This window comes from Antennarius striatus, chromosome 16 (assembly GCF_040054535.1).
Source record: "Antennarius striatus isolate MH-2024 chromosome 16, ASM4005453v1, whole genome shotgun sequence".
Lineage (NCBI taxonomy): Eukaryota > Metazoa > Chordata > Actinopteri > Lophiiformes > Antennariidae > Antennarius > Antennarius striatus.
Genome location: NC_090791.1, coordinates 17282827 through 17297927, shown reverse-complemented (window position 1 = coordinate 17297927; position 15101 = coordinate 17282827). Strand labels below are relative to the sequence as shown.

At 45.7% G+C, this 15101-nt stretch overlaps 2 protein-coding genes across 12 annotated transcripts in view; one reads left to right on the top strand and one right to left on the bottom strand.

Moving 5' to 3' along the window:
• Positions 1-2145: 2145 nt before the first annotated feature.
• Positions 2146-12621, top strand: traf7 (TNF receptor-associated factor 7). 5 transcript variants are annotated; one of them, XM_068337257.1, is made up of 22 exons: positions 2146-2271; positions 3472-3643; positions 3794-3851; positions 3962-4050; positions 4304-4420; positions 4564-4656; positions 5146-5179; positions 5319-5541; positions 5633-5767; positions 5872-5967; positions 6125-6246; positions 6409-6482; positions 6622-6670; positions 7280-7407; positions 7663-7745; positions 7853-7892; positions 8004-8120; positions 8744-8866; positions 10012-10131; positions 10279-10410; positions 10525-10644; positions 10902-12621. In XM_068337257.1, the coding sequence occupies exons 2-22, from the start codon at positions 3530-3532 to the stop codon at positions 10914-10916; spliced, it is 2082 nt and encodes a 693-aa protein (XP_068193358.1). In that variant the 5' UTR covers positions 2146-2271; positions 3472-3529; the 3' UTR covers positions 10917-12621. The 5 variants fall into 5 exon arrangements, 3 of the variants coding, with proteins under 3 accessions (XP_068193358.1, XP_068193355.1, XP_068193357.1); XM_068337254.1 differs by having other exon boundaries at positions 3959-4050; XM_068337256.1 differs by having other exon boundaries at positions 2180-2305; positions 3959-4050.
• A 1828-nt stretch (positions 12622-14449) lies between these two features.
• The window catches only part of caskin1 (CASK interacting protein 1), an 86528-nt gene continuing 85876 nt past the window's right edge, over positions 14450-15101 (bottom strand). For all 7 annotated transcript variants that reach the window (XM_068335974.1, XM_068335975.1, XM_068335977.1 and 4 more), the window contains one exon: positions 14450-15101. This exon is cut by the window's right edge and continues 2209 nt beyond it. The gene's annotated coding sequence lies outside the window, so the exon portion shown is untranslated.

Below are 15101 nucleotides of genomic sequence, written 5' to 3'. Positions count from 1 at the left end.
CTCCTCCACCTGTTCCCTGCTCTCACTGCAGATCACAATGTCATCTGCAAACATTATAGTCCATGGAGATTCCTGTCTAACCTCGTCTGTCAGCCTGTCCATCACCATGGCAAACAAGAAGGGGCTCAGAGCTGATCCCTGATGCAGTCCCACCTCCACCTTGAACTCCTCTGTCACACCTACACACACCTCACCACTGTCTTACAGTCCTCAGACATGTCCTGCACTGCTCTAATATACTTCTCTGCCACTCCAGACTTCTTCATACAATACCACAGTTCCTCTCTGGGCACCCTGTCATAAGCTTTCTCCAGATCTACAAAAACACAATGCAGCTCCCTCTGGCCTTCTCTGTACTTCTCTATCAACATCCTCAAAGCAAATACTGCATCTGTAGTACTCTTTTTTGGCATGAAACCATACTGCTACTCACAAATGCTCACTTCTGCCCTTAGTCTAGCTTCCACTACTCTTTCCCATTACTTCATGATATGGCTCATCAACTTTATTCCTCTGTAGTTGCCATAACTCTGCACATCTCCCTTGTTCTTTAAAATGGGCACCAGCACACTTCTCGTCCATTCCTCAGGCATCTTCTTGCTATCTAAACAGTCTAAACAGATTGGAGACAGTCATCACCACTGTTTCTAATCCATCTGTAGAGGAATGATTTTTTTTGTAAACCTGGCTGGGGTCCTGCTTCCTTTCTCCCTCGGTGCTGCCATACAGTCATCCACGCAGCTGAAATTGCGCCTTGACTTTAGCAAAGGGACGCATAACTTTAACCATATTGACACTGTCTCTATCTGGCGTATCTGCCACTCTCTCTCTGTCTCTCTTTCTCTTTCCCTGTTCTTATCTTCCTTTTATTTCTTTTCCACCTAACCGGTCAAGGCGGATGGCTGCCCAAAAGAGTCTGGGTCCTGCCCGGAATTTCTTCTTCATCGAGGGAGTTTTTCCCCGCCACTGTCGCTTATGCTTGCTCTGGAGGGTTCAGTTGGGTTTCTCTGTCTGCTAAAGCGCTTTGAAATGTCTGTTGCCATGATTAAGCGCTATGTAAATAAAACTTGATTGATTGATTGATCATAGTATGATTCATCTTACATAAGCATTGTGTAACATGACCTGCTGAGGAACTAATTGTTTATATCTCTATAAGGCAAGTTTGGTCATTGTGTGTCTACCTCATCATCTTCACTTCAACAAGTCCATAATGGGAATACACACACACTCCTCCCCATACGCACACAGACACATATTGGACAATGAAAGTTATGGGACTGAGAGAAAAAAGGGTTCCAGTGATGTCTGTGCCGGAGATCTCGTCATATTAGCTGAGTATTTGCTAAATTTTCTGTTTGTATCATCAATGGACTTCTCCTCAACCTATGTATGATTTTAAATGGCAAATAAATATTTGTACCTTTGTCCGTGTTTTAAGAAATCCTCTTGCCACCACACGTCCATCATGGCTGTCCTCACTCAAGTATAACGTAATATACAACCTCATTGTATTACAAGTTTTCCCGTTAAACATAATACAAAATAATGCTTTCACTGTCTGCGGTAATCTCTAAAGGACTCAAACCACTGAATGCCACATTTAATCAGAGATACGCTGATAATCTGTTGTCGAAACACCGACTTCACCATCACAGACTTACTTTTAAATCAAATCCCACGCCTTTTTTTTTTGGTTAAGGCCTAAATGTACATCAGAGAAACCTATGTGAGCTCTCAGACCTGTGGCGTGTAGCTGCTTCTCTTCACCAGTGACTGGGCTGGAATGAGTTCTACATTCCTTTTTTACTTTTTTTTTTTTTTAGATTGAAACCATATGTTATCAATACACTCAGGTTTTATAGGCAATTCACTCTTTCTGTGTGATTGTGGCCAGCCTCTGTGGACATCACGCCACCGTTCACGTGGACCGGTCGTAAAACGTGACGGTGGCTGACGGAGGATGGTTTGGACCCGGGCAGAACCAATGAGGACGCAGAACCCGACCAGACGATGCTGCGTTTGGGATCACTGAGCGATGCCGTTGGTTTGCGGAATCCACTGACAGCACCGAGGACGACGACAGCTGCGCGCGGTGCATGATAGTTAATGTAGTCTGACAGCGAATGGAGTCAGCGGACAGTTACTGCTCTCGAGACTCTTGATCCCAGAACACACCGCGGCAGTTGAGCGATGAGTTTTGAGGCAGTGAGAGGGGGAGATTTAGGAATTCGTCTGGAGATTTGAGGTTACCCTGTGACAGAAACAATGGTGAGTCCACATCGTGAAGACTCGCTGCTTTTAGGTAACTGCCATGTTAACTAAAAGATGACGCAGTTTACGTGTTAGCTGACTGCAAGCGCTGCCAGCGACTGTTAGCAGAGTGACTGCTAATAGAGAGTAACATCAGCTAATTTAAGCTAACAAACGAGCCACTTAAGCTAGGCAGCTAGCTCCCAGCGCAGATGAATAATTGTTGATAACGTAGTTTTAAGAGAGACGCTTCGTTACGAGCTGCGCTTTTAGGAGCTAACACGCGGAAAACGGTCATATTGTTCCATTTTAGCCTGATAACATTTAGTTTATTGGCTGTCAGTGTTGAACTTTCGCCCGCAGTGGGCTCCCCGCCCCCCTCCGTGGGTCTCCTGCCCCGGGCAGAAACCGAGGCGATCCGGGCTGGATTAGAGGTCCTGGTTAGTTTCCGGGATGGATTAGAGGTCCGGGCTCGATTAGAGGTCCTGGTTAGTGTCCGGGCTGGATTAGAGGTCCGGGCTGGATTAGAGGTCCGGGCTGGATTAGAGGTCCGGGCTGGATTAGAGGTCCGGGCTGGATTAGAGGTCCTGGTTAGTGTCCAGGCTGGATTAGAGCCGCATACCTCCCTGTTCCGACCAGGGTCCGCTCCAGCGGGTTGTTGTTGTTGTTTCTTTTATAAAATGCAGTTTCTTTCATTTAATAGTGTAGAAGTGTGAAAAGAAGAAGTGTATTTGTGTTTCACTTTCATTTGCTTCACCAAACAGATTGAGTAAAACCACTCTGAAAGGATTTGTGCTGTTCAAGAGAGAATTGAGCTCAGATACTGATAAAAATCTGATATCAAAATGTCCATCACCAGATTACAGATTACATTCTGTCAACATGTTATGATAACCATATTACTCAACTGTAAACTTCCTGTATTTCACCATTGTGAACAAAATATATACTTGTAATCTCACTTCCTTTTTTCATTTACACAAAATAAAAAACCCCATAAAAACTATTGAACAAAAAACCTTTTTTTACTGCAATAGTTAAATTCTAATCTTTATGTTTCATGCATACACATATCTGGAACAGAAATTGCATTTCCTTCAAATCCAAATCCTATAAACATAAAGTTTGTGTTTCCTATGTGTTCACTGTTGAAACACACACGTCCTCTTCTTTCCTCACTGATTGCCTCTGTACCTGTGTTTCCTTTCTTTTCTCTAGGCCTAGCAATCCAGCTAGCTGCTAGTGTTTCCTCTGGCGTTTGTGTGTGTTTTGGGTTATGAGCAGCGCAAAGGTGCATCGCTACAACAGATACTCCAGCGAAGCAGCAGCAGTCACCACATCAGCTATTAGCAGTGGCCCCTCCACTCCCCCAGCTGACTCCAGCACTGGGGTAAGAGACCCTAATGTGACATGATATAAATGAATAGAGCTTAATATCCACTTTAAACCTTTGTGAATTTCTGAAATTCATCTTAACAGTTACTCTCTAGCCTTGCTTGGCCATCTATTTATCACTTGAACCCTCTTCTCCTCTCAACAGAGCAAGATGGAGGCCTCGTTCGGCCCCACCTTTGCAGCTGTGGCTGCTGGAACTAAAGGTAAAACATTTAGATTACATATTAAACGTTTTTCTGAATGACAGTCACTGTGGTCCTCCATTATTTTGGTGTTATTGTTTTATGAATTTGCCTGTATGTGCTGTCAGCAGAAGGATCCACCACTTACAAGCAGCACAGAAGAACCCCCTCCTCCTCCAGCACGCTGACGTACTCCCCCCGAGATGACGACGATGGAATGGTACACTCATAAACATGCCTTTTACTGTTTTTCCAAACCAGCCTGATGAATTCGCACAGTTCATACAAGTTACCAGAGCTCTATATTTGATGGGCATTCCATTAAAACACACTTGAAGTGACTGGATTGAAGTGACATTTTATTTCTCAGGTATGAGATTTGATCTACATGATGGTGGGACTTGTCCACAGAGATTCCTTAAATCTTATTTTACTTTGTGAATAGGCTATGATTGGTTTCCTCTTCCCCTCAGCCTCCTATCGGGACTCCTCGGAGGTCGGATTCAGCCATCTCAATCCGATCTCTGCATTCAGAGTCCAACATGTCTTTGCGCTCCACTTTCTCGTTGCATGAAGAGGAAGAAGACACGGTATGAGTTCATTATTACACCATACATGCCATCACACCTTAACGTATACCCATTGTAACATTAAAACATAGCGAGGAATATGTTTGGAGCAGAAAGAATACCAAATATTCAGAAAATGAAGAAATGACCTTGTTTGTGTGCAGGAGCCCCAGATTTTTGCTGAACAGCCTTCAGTGAAATTGTGCTGCCAGTTGTGCTGTAACGTGTTCAAGGACCCCGTCATCACGACGTGTGGGGTGAGTTCTCTACCCCTGCCCATCTTACTCGTTAGTGCTCATTTCCATAACAGTACCTCACGTGTTAGGCGATTTTTAAAAAATTTTGCAACGAGTCCCCTCCCAGAGCAACATTCTTCTATTTGTAGCTTAGCGACTGTAACTAGGGATGGTTACCCTGTTCAGCTGTGGATTTCACAGCGTGTAGATGCATGACTCCATACATGAAGTGTTTAGATTGTTTTTATTTTTTTTTCTCTTTCTCTTCTTGTACTTAATAAAATGATATGAAGTAATATTATAGCCTTTGTTTTTTAGTTGGGAGACCCATCCTACCAAAAGCCTCTGAAGAATGTTGGGCCACGGTTTTAACTGCAACCTAAAACTTGATTGGCATAGCAATAGTAACTAGGGGCGGGGCTTAGTTGCTGAGTTTTGTTTTTTATCTTGTTATGAGAAGAACATTGAACTCATAAAATCTCGTAATAAATGTTTACGTCTCCTTCTCAGCACACCTTCTGCAGACGATGTGCCTTGACTTCAGGTGAGGATGTTTTCTTGCACCACGGGTGGAACTGCTACATGTCAAACATGATTATCATTAATAATGGTTTGATTCCATTTAGACGTCATCAGTAGAAACTATAGTTTATTAAACCTTGTGGTTGTTGTGTTCTTTTCAGACAAATGCCCCGTGGATGCGGCTAAGCTAACGGTGGTTGTGAACAACATCGCGGTAGCTGAGCAAATTGGAGAGCTGTTCATTCACTGTAAATACGGCTGCAGATCCACAGCCGGCGGCGCAGGAGGGGCCGCGGCGCCCACCTCCACGGTGGCGGGGAAACCCGGAGTGTATGAGGTGGATCCGCTGGGATGCCCGTTCACCATCAAACTGTCTGCACGCAAGTAAGCTCCCCCAGAGTGGGGTGTGGTGGGATGCTTTCACTCCTCCCATAGGAACGCAGCAACATGCTGTCTCTCTCACCACCCTCTGCAGAGAACACGAGGCCAGCTGTGACTACAGGCCGGTTCGTTGCCCCAACAACCCATCCTGCCCCCCTCTGCTCACCATGAACCTGGAGGCACACCTCAAAGAGTGTGAGCACATCAAATGTCCACACTCCAAATACGGGTGAGTCCTAAGGACACCCAGTAAAGTCATCTCTATTTTTATCTTTCCTCCATTAACACTTGATCTCCTAGTGACTAATCGGACTCTCCTCTCCTCCCTGACAGCTGCACCTTCATCGGTAACCAGGACACGTATGAAACACACCTGGAGGTGTGTAAATTTGAGGGTTTGAAGGAGTTTCTGCAGCAGACTGATGACAGGTGAGCACACGCATTTTAACTCCGATTGGTGTCAGGTTAAATATTTAACAATACTTTTTTTACAAGTTCCATCAACCTTTGAAACTTAAAAATGTCTGAAATGCAAAAGTCATCATTTTCATAGCAGATGCATCCGTATCAAATGCTTCTTGTTCAGGTTCCATGAGATGCAGCTCACTCTGGCCCAGAAGGACCAAGACATTGCTTTCCTGCGCTCCATGTTAGGAAAACTGTCTGAGAAGTTGGATCAGCTGGAGAAGAACCTGGAGCTCAAATTTGGTAAAATATAGTAGAGAAAGAATTTCAGCACATTTACCTGTTTGTTAGTGAATGCCTTGTTACGACTGAGAAGTAGACGCATGCGAGGACCTGGGATCTCATTTCCATCATCCGTCCTGATTTCTCCTCTTTTCCTCAACATTATTGTCGTGTTATTTTCAGACGTGCTGGATGAGAACCAGAGTAAACTGAGCGAAGACCTGATGGAGTTTCGTAGAGATGCCTCCATGTTGAATGTAAGCGCAACATGGCAATAAACACAAGTCTGTGTGTGTGTGTGTGTGTGTGAGGGCTTAAAGAAGCGGTTAAATCTGGGAGGAAGAACAGAAGGATTGTAGTTGGTGTGTTAAATGTTAATTTTGTGTCCATCTGCAGGATGAGTTGTCCCACATCAATGCCAGACTCAACATGGGGATCCTGGGCTGTAAGTATCCGTCTGCTCTCCTTTAATGATGTCTTTATTCATTCTTCTTCATTCTCCTCAGCAAAGGAGTGTGTTAGATTAAAGTTGATGGATTTTTTAAACATCAAAGTTCTGTTGATTTGAAGTCTGACTGCGTTCTTTGGCCGTTCTCTTCTTCGTCATCATCATCTGACTCTTCCTCCTTTTCTTAATCAGCGGCCATCTGTGTATCCTCCTGCTTCCAGTTTTTGCCTCCTGTCTCTGTATCTTCACTGAATGCACTGGAGCCCATTAAATACAGAACAACAGTGTACTGGCCTATCTGGATTGTATAGACATGTCTTTTTTTTATATGAAAGGGTACTGATGAATAAAAAATGTTAGAACGCGGCATGTCAGATCAAATTCCAGACATGTGAGGTTTCATTTCCATAACATCCAGGGAATACTTTATTAGTTCTTTATTTAACCTTTTTATGACTCTTTAAAATGCCACACCTCAAGCTTTCACTTCCGGCGTCCACGTCCAGTCTTACACCATAAAGAATGAACAGAAGACAATTGTCTGTATGAAAAATTATCATCAGCTACAACTAATCCTGTCTCACTGTTTTTTCTTTCTGTTTGCAGCATATGACCCTCAGCAGATCTTCAAGTGTAAAGGGACGTTTGTGGGCCACCAGGGTCCCGTTTGGTGCCTCTGTGTCTACTCCACCGGGGACCTGCTCTTCTCTGGATCCTCAGATAAAACCATCAAGGTAACATGAACACACACAAGCACACACACAACACTCTGCACTGACAACAAACACGTCCGTTTACCTATAACCTTTTCTCGTGTGAGAGTCTAGAATCATGATATTACTCTCGTGATAAAGGACGCAGTTTAGAGGACGTGAGCTAAAAAGGAGCTCAGGAAGCGTCCCAACACAAATGCATTTTGTAACTTTAACAACTTGATGTAATAGTTTAGTGTTTTAGCAGCGAATCATCGTCTCCCACCTTCTGCTCAGGTATGGGACACCTGCACCACCTACAAGTGTCAGAAAACCCTGGAGGGTCACGACGGCATCGTTCTGGCGCTGTGTATCCAGGGGTAACAAAATGAGCACATGCAGTAAAAAAAAACAAAACGAGTACTGTGATCAGCTGGGAATGAGTAGCCTTCTCACCAGAGAATGATGTCGGTCTCTGTCTCCACAGAAACAGGCTGTACAGCGGCTCTGCAGACTGCACCATCATCGTGAGTGATGCCCCCCCCCCTACCGCCCTGCTTCCTCCTTAACAGAAAACGTTTGTAGCGTATGCTCAGTGGAAGACGAGTTCACGTCTTTCTGTTGTGTGTCTCGTTCAGGTGTGGGACATCCAGACCCTGCAGAAGGTCAACACAATCCGTGCCCATGACAACCCAGTGTGCACACTGGTCTCCTCCCACAACATGTTGTTCAGCGGCTCCCTGAAGGCCATTAAGGTACGTTTCTGTACGCGGTGTGGGTCATCCAGGGTGTGTCGGGTCGTGTGTTGAGCTTCAGCTCTCAGCCATCAGTCACTAAACAGATTATTGTGTTTAGAATTCTGTAACACGCCGTCTGCACTGCAGCGGCCTCAGCCAGCAAAATAAAGAAACACACAAAACCATGGTGTTGGCTCAACCCAGTGGGAGGGGTCACAGGACTGCGGTCTGCTTTTGGTCGTGTCGGCCCTCTAGACGGGCTTCAGTAGCTGGTCGTTCAGCTCTTCATCTCTGAGATGTGTGATGAAGAGGAGTGTAGAGATGTGGCTCAGCAGGGAGGAAGCACACAGCCAGCAGCCACGTCTTTGGCCTTGTCTTTGTTACCATGGTTACAAGCAAGTAAGGGAAGGGAAGGGAAAGGGGGTGTTTGTGGTGTATTGTGTGTCTCCACTCTTCACCTCCTCCCATGATCTCCCTGTTTCAGCGCAGTGTCATCACACACACACTGTATTCCCTGTGTGTGTGTGTGTGTGTGTTACACTTCTAGAGAGACATGCTTTGTGATAAACAAGGTTTTAACATCTTTGTTTTTGTGTCTACGGCTTCACTTTTAATTCTTTCTGAACCCTCTCTGCGTTCAGGTGTGGGACATCGTGGGCACGGAGCTGAAGCTGAAGAAGGAGCTGACGGGTCTGAACCACTGGGTCAGGGCGCTGGTGGCCTCCCAGAACCACCTGTACAGCGGCTCCTATCAGACCATCAAGGTAGGCCGAGGACCGAGACCGCTGGTTGTTTTCTAACGCGCTGAAACAAGTAACCAGGATGAGCAAAAAAAAAAAAATCTCCAAGTGGTTTATTTTGAAATATCAGCACAGGACTGCTAGTTGTGTGTGTGTGTGTGTGTATGTGTGTGTGTGTGTGTGTGTGTGTGTGTGTGTGTGTGTGCTGTTCTGGAGTCATCACTAATGAATTCCTCAGGGAGGCTGTGGAGAGATGAAGGGACGGACGGGTTTTGGGAACCAGGGAAGAAAGGATGAATAAAGCAGACGCAGGTTCTTCTTCTCCGGCCAACACTTAGCCTCAGAAACGGTTGTGGAGAAGCTTCGCTGTGACAAACGTCCCCGACGTTCAGAGGAAAAAACACCCCTTTGAGCGTGTTGGCAATGAAGTGACTTCGACATAAAGCAAACTCTGAGAGACTGTAGACGTAAAAACTTCTCTTCTATTAATTTTTTCCTCATAAGAAATCCACTTCTTTCAGGGACTCGTTTTTAATGTTTGACTAATTGGAGTTGTAAACCGTGGCTAGCAGTGGAAAGATAGTTTGTTCTGTAATTAATGGAAACATCAAGGCTGGCGTGTTGGTGTTTGATCCTTTATATGAAGAAAAGACGGAGCGGCGAGAGAGGAGGAAGCCTTGTGATGACGTTCAAAGCTTTGAAACAAAGTCATGTTGGAGTTTGGACATAAAACTAAAACTATGATGACAACAAGAATGTCTTCTTATTGATTTCAATAAGACGTTGCAGATTTTGCACGAGATGGTAGGAAAAAAGAATCATCCGGTGAAGGTTTCTGCTCGGTGTTGATGTGATGGTCGAATTCCAGAAACAGAGCTGTGACTCATGAAGGTGGAGTCCAGGTGAGATCCTGAAGTCACATGACGTAGGAGTCACGACTGCTCAGCGGTCTTTACTGACCGTGTTAAACATCGATGCATCTAATAGCTGAAGAATCGAACACAAAATGAAAATAAAAGCCACCGTCAGTCGGCAGGCGGACGCATGAATCCTGGATGTGTGAGCTGTTGAGGAACTCCCTTTTCCAACACTCTTAAATGTTTTTTCTTTTGTTTGTTTTTTTTTACCCAGCAGCCCCCTGTGCATCTGTCTCTCTCTCCCTCTGTCAGATTTGGGACATCCGCTCTCTGGAGTGTGTTCATGTCCTCCAGACCAGCGGGGGCAGCGTCTACTCCATCGCCGTCACCAACCACCACATCGTCTGTGGCACCTATGAAAACCTCATCCACGTGAGAGACGTTTTCAGTTCCTTTTTACACACACACACACACACACACACACACACACACACACACACACACACACACACACACACACACATACACACACACACACCTGTGTTTTGAAGTGTTTGCTGATGATGCTCTGGTCTCCAGGTGTGGGACATCGAGTCGAAGGAGCAGGTGCGGACCCTGACGGGTCACGTGGGGACGGTTTACGCCCTGGCTGTCATCTCCACCCCGGATCAGACCAAAGTCTTCAGTGCCTCCTACGACCGCTCCCTCAGGGTGAGGCCCGCCAGCCGACCCTCACGTACCGGAGACGTGATGTCAGCGACGTGAAGGCAGTAACGTGTGTGTGTGTGTGTGTGTGTGTGTGTGTGTGTGTGTGTGTGTGTGTAGGTGTGGAGCATGGACAACATGATCTGCACACAGACTCTGCTGAGACACCAGGGAAGCGTGACGGCGCTCGCCGTCTCCAGAGGACGACTCTTCTCCGGAGCGGTCGACAGCACCGTCAAGGTACGACCAATCAGCTGCTAGATGGACGCGGGCTGTGTGTCCGCCTCACTCATCACTGTGACGCTGTGTGTGTGTGTGTGTGTGTGTGTGTGTGTGTGTGTGTGTGTGTGTGTGTGTGTGTGTGTGTGTGTGTGTGTGTGTGTGTGTGTGTGAACACACCCCAGCAGCTTTAGACACACACAGCGTCACATGACTGAGGACTGGAATGACTTGTGACTCCTGTCGTCTGAACTAACGTCTGTCTGTGTTCCTCTCAGGTGTGGACTTGCTAAGAGAGCGGTCTCTCTGGGGGGGGTCCAGTCGACGTCCCATGATGCCATGAAGGGTAACCTGATAGCATGACTTTCCCCACGTAACCCCCCCACACCTGTAATAACCAGCGCCTCACAGCCGGGACTATTAACTCCGTGTTGCTTTAAGAAACACACCAAGAGTCTGAAATCATCACCTGTTGCACCCCCCCCCCCCAACAACAGCAACGCTGACTGAACAATCCAAGTCTTCATGCTCCTGACTACTTCCTGCAGACACACACACCATCTAAGAACCACTGATGATGCCTCGTGTGTGTGTGTGTGTGTGTGTGTCGTTCACATCAGGGCTGACACCACGCCTACTGCAAACATATTCTGTCCCAGAATGCAGCTGAATGGGACAGGGCTGTTGTGCCATTTTAGGTGAAATAAGTCAGACATAGACACCCCCCCCCCATCCTCCCCATTACTAGAAAAAACTCTGAATGTGAGCAAACCAACGTGAAAATCGCTTAAATGTGCCTAAAAATACGAGAGAAAAAAAAGCGAAGTGGAGGAACCGATTATGAGACGCACACTTTGGGGTTTTTGTAAATCATGGGTGACATTCAAGTTCGTCCGGTGGTTCGTGAGGAGGTGTGGACGGACCGCTCCCCCGTCACGACCAGACGGACGAGGGTCGGACAGACCGCCAGGGGCCGGCGAGCGTCTGACGTGTGTCTCCAACACTGTAAATAAAGACGGTTCGTCTGGCCTGACGTCTCAGAGCCTCACCGTGACCTGAGGTGACCCCGGCGATGGAGCCCGGTGTTCGCCCTGAGCTTCAGGCCAGATCAACACAGTTTCAGACTCTGGCCACTTCGTCAGCCTCTAGTGTTCAGAGAACTGAAGCAGGACCTCCAGATTATTTCCAACAAACTGGTCGATGAGTCGGAGCGACAGCAGGAGGCTGTTGATCTGCTGCAAATCAGAAAAGAAAGTCCTCTTTCACAGTACATACATGTATCACGCATATTAATCGTTACTGTTACAGTTTTATTTTGATTGATTTTAGACAGTCTGGCTGATCTCGGACCAGCGCAGACATCGACTGAACGGTCTGAACCGTTTCCTGGTTCCAGAGCAGAACTGACGGCGGGTTGAAGATCCACCTCCCTGTCAAACCAGATTTTGAACAAACGGACTGACAGACCCGTGGATTTCGTTCCAGTGCCATGACAGAGCTGTGTCTGCGTCAAGGGGGGGGGGGGGGGGGCGTTTTTTGTGTGCGTCTGTCGTTACGTCTCCATGAGTGCCATAAGTGTGGATGAAATTATGAATCTGATGATGATGAGTCGTCTCCCCCCCCCCACTCTGATGTCTGTTCAGAGTGGACGTTACAGGTTAACACTGATGGTTTTTCGACGCTCCCACATTGATGGAAAACATGTGATTTTGCATCATTTTAAAGGCCGACTCTCCTAAACGATGTTCCTGGACCCATATTGGGTTGAGAATATAAATTTCCTGAGATCGTATTCGTCACCAAATCAATCAACAGGAGGAGAAGTCGACTGTCGACAGGAGTTCACAAGTATTTTGCCTTCATTTTCAAAGCACATCTGTTCACTGCTTTCTGTAGCCTTAGAGAGAAACTTCACTCGTCTGCAGTCTCTTTTCTTTCATACTTATAAACATGTATGCCTGAGTTGATCACTGATCAATAAAGCTCTTGTACACTTTGGGGAACTTTTGAACTGTTTATTTTCACAAACTTGAAGACAATTGGCTACTTTAGCAGCCAAGTGGTGTAATGACAGGAAGAGTCTAAGGGGCGGTCCAATATGTTCATATTCTTTATGTCTTTTTCGTTACTCCCCATCACCAGAAACCCGACTCATACTTTCTGTTCTTACTGGGCTGCTGATCTGGGGTCACTGGTGTTTTGGTCGTTGCTGCTTAGGTGATGGAACTCCTCATCCTTGGCTCCTCTCCTCTATATAATACAGACGCAGGGTCTTAGGGCTGTCTCTATCGGATGTATTCCATCTTTAAACTAAACTTATCCGGCAGCACCTTTTTTAGAACCCAACTGACTGGTTTGATGAACCTGTGGGGGACACTGCTCTTCTGACCCAGAACCGAACACCATCGGACCAGCATTCAATATTCCAGTGATACATTTCAGAAATCCTGGACTCCCTTCCTGAAGGCTTTCCAGAAATTCTAATTGCAGGGTGGTTAGGTTGAACATGATAGCACTGCGTGCCCACCTGTCTGCCAATACAACTTTGTTGTCTTGGTTTTAAACAGATATGATTAAAATACATTTTTAAAAAAGCCAAGTAAGACAAGAAACTTGATCCCGCTGTGTCCATATGAACTCTACTCGTCTAATTCTTGAGGGTTTAAACAAACACTGGATTTTGAATGACAAGTGATGTGCTGCGTTCAGGTGCTGCCCCCTAGAGGACGACCTTGAAAATACACAACGCGAACAGAGGCAGGGTCGGGAGTAGTTTGTGTAGAACATTTATTTATTGTGAGCAGATGGCCATAAGATGCAGTCACTGCAAGCACACCACTGTCCAGTCACCACAACACACACACAGACACACACACACACACACACTCCAGTCTCTAACACACACACACAGCTTCCCTCAAGCATTCACACCCAGTCACTGCAGAGCAGAGGAGACACCAGCCTGGTGAACACAGACAGGGAATCAAATCAAACAGCTCGGCTTCATCTTTACGAAAATGAAAAACACTTTTGTTCTTGACCTCGCTCACCGTCTGTGGACTTTAACCTCTTTAGCCCAAAAACACTTTGAATTAATTTGTACAACATGACCCAAATGAGACCCAAGGAAGGAGGAGTAAAGATGAACTAACAGAAACGTGTCTTCACCACAACAGGCCTCGGTGAGGGTTGAGCTGCAGCTGGAAGGGCAGGAGGTCATGGCGTTGTCCAGAGAGCGAACTTTGACCTCTGGTGCATGTCGGGCTGCCATGCATTCACATGCTACCAAACAGATTAAAGAACTTCTGCTTTGCATAAACTTCAAGTTGGAAAAAAAATCATTTTGGAAGCTGTTCCTTATAGACGCCAAACTGGACGTTTTCTTCATGGTTGATTGGTTGGCGTCATTTTATTTGGTGCAGCGATCGCTTCACATTCAGTCCAGCCTGTGTTCGATGGATAAACCGTAAAGGGAGCTGACGGTTTGCAGGTGTTTGTTGGGTTGCACTGGATGGAGTCCTGGGACTTGTCACTGCTGCAGTTTCTGAGCCAAGTTTTTTTTTTCCCATCTTCAATTATCTGCTTTACACGCAGCAGCAGGAGCACCAAACCGAGTCACATCATCAACCTATGACTGTGTGTTAATGAACACCCCCACCCCCACCCCCATCTAAAAATCAAACTGATCTTCATCACACATCTGATAGAAGCTGGATGAACCCTCAAGCTAGCAGCTGTTTAGCATTGCTTTGCACAAAGATGGAATATTTTTAAAAAATTTAAACCTGGGTCTGATGGTTTTAAAAAAAATATTTTTACTCTTCAATTCAACAAGATAAAAACTAAATCTTGGAGCTACTTAGTCGGTAAACTAACTGGGATTTCCTCTTATCGTCATCTTTAATGATCAGAAAAACACCCAAACGCAGCAGCTGACTGTGGAGACCCCTAGTGTGTGACGCCACCGATGTAGATGTCCTGCTGGGATAAAGAGGTTGTGTTGAGATTGTGTGCGTTTATGTTAACACAACTTTTATCTTGGTTTCCGTTAGGTCTGCTGACTTTATATTGTAATCGTCACATCTCAGCGTATTCTTTATGAATGAAAAACAACAAAACGATCCAGGGAGATATATATTGTGCATACCCATCTACTGTATTGTAGTCAGCCCAAAATCACAAAGCAAGGCACATGTTTCAAAGAAAAGAACAATGCATTTAAAGTAATACTAAGATTAAACAGAACAACAAGAATAGCTTGTATTATACATATTGCCACATCATCTGGACACACACATACACACACACACACACACACACACACACACACAAAGAAAAAATGTTTCCTAGAAATACCCCAACGTGATGCCCTACAATGATTCACCAGCTCAGACCACTAAAGCATGGAGAAGCAAACGAATTCAACACTCAAGATTTTAGGTCTGTTTAAAAATAGTCTTCAGGATGACACACACATC

What these genes read in the sequence shown, in the direction of transcription:
- traf7 (XM_068337254.1), top strand. Translation starts at nt 3,530, where the DNA reads ATGAGCAGCGCAAAGGTGCATCGCTACAACAGATACTCCAGCGAAGCA. An exon ending in ATGAAGAGGAAGAAGACACG is followed by an intron (nt 4,421 to 4,563) that starts GTATGAGTTCAT and finishes GTTTGTGTGCAG; the next exon opens with GAGCCCCAGATTTTTGCTGA. An exon ending in CCTACGACCGCTCCCTCAGG is followed by an intron (nt 10,411 to 10,524) that starts GTGAGGCCCGCC and finishes GTGTGTGTGTAG; the next exon opens with GTGTGGAGCATGGACAACAT.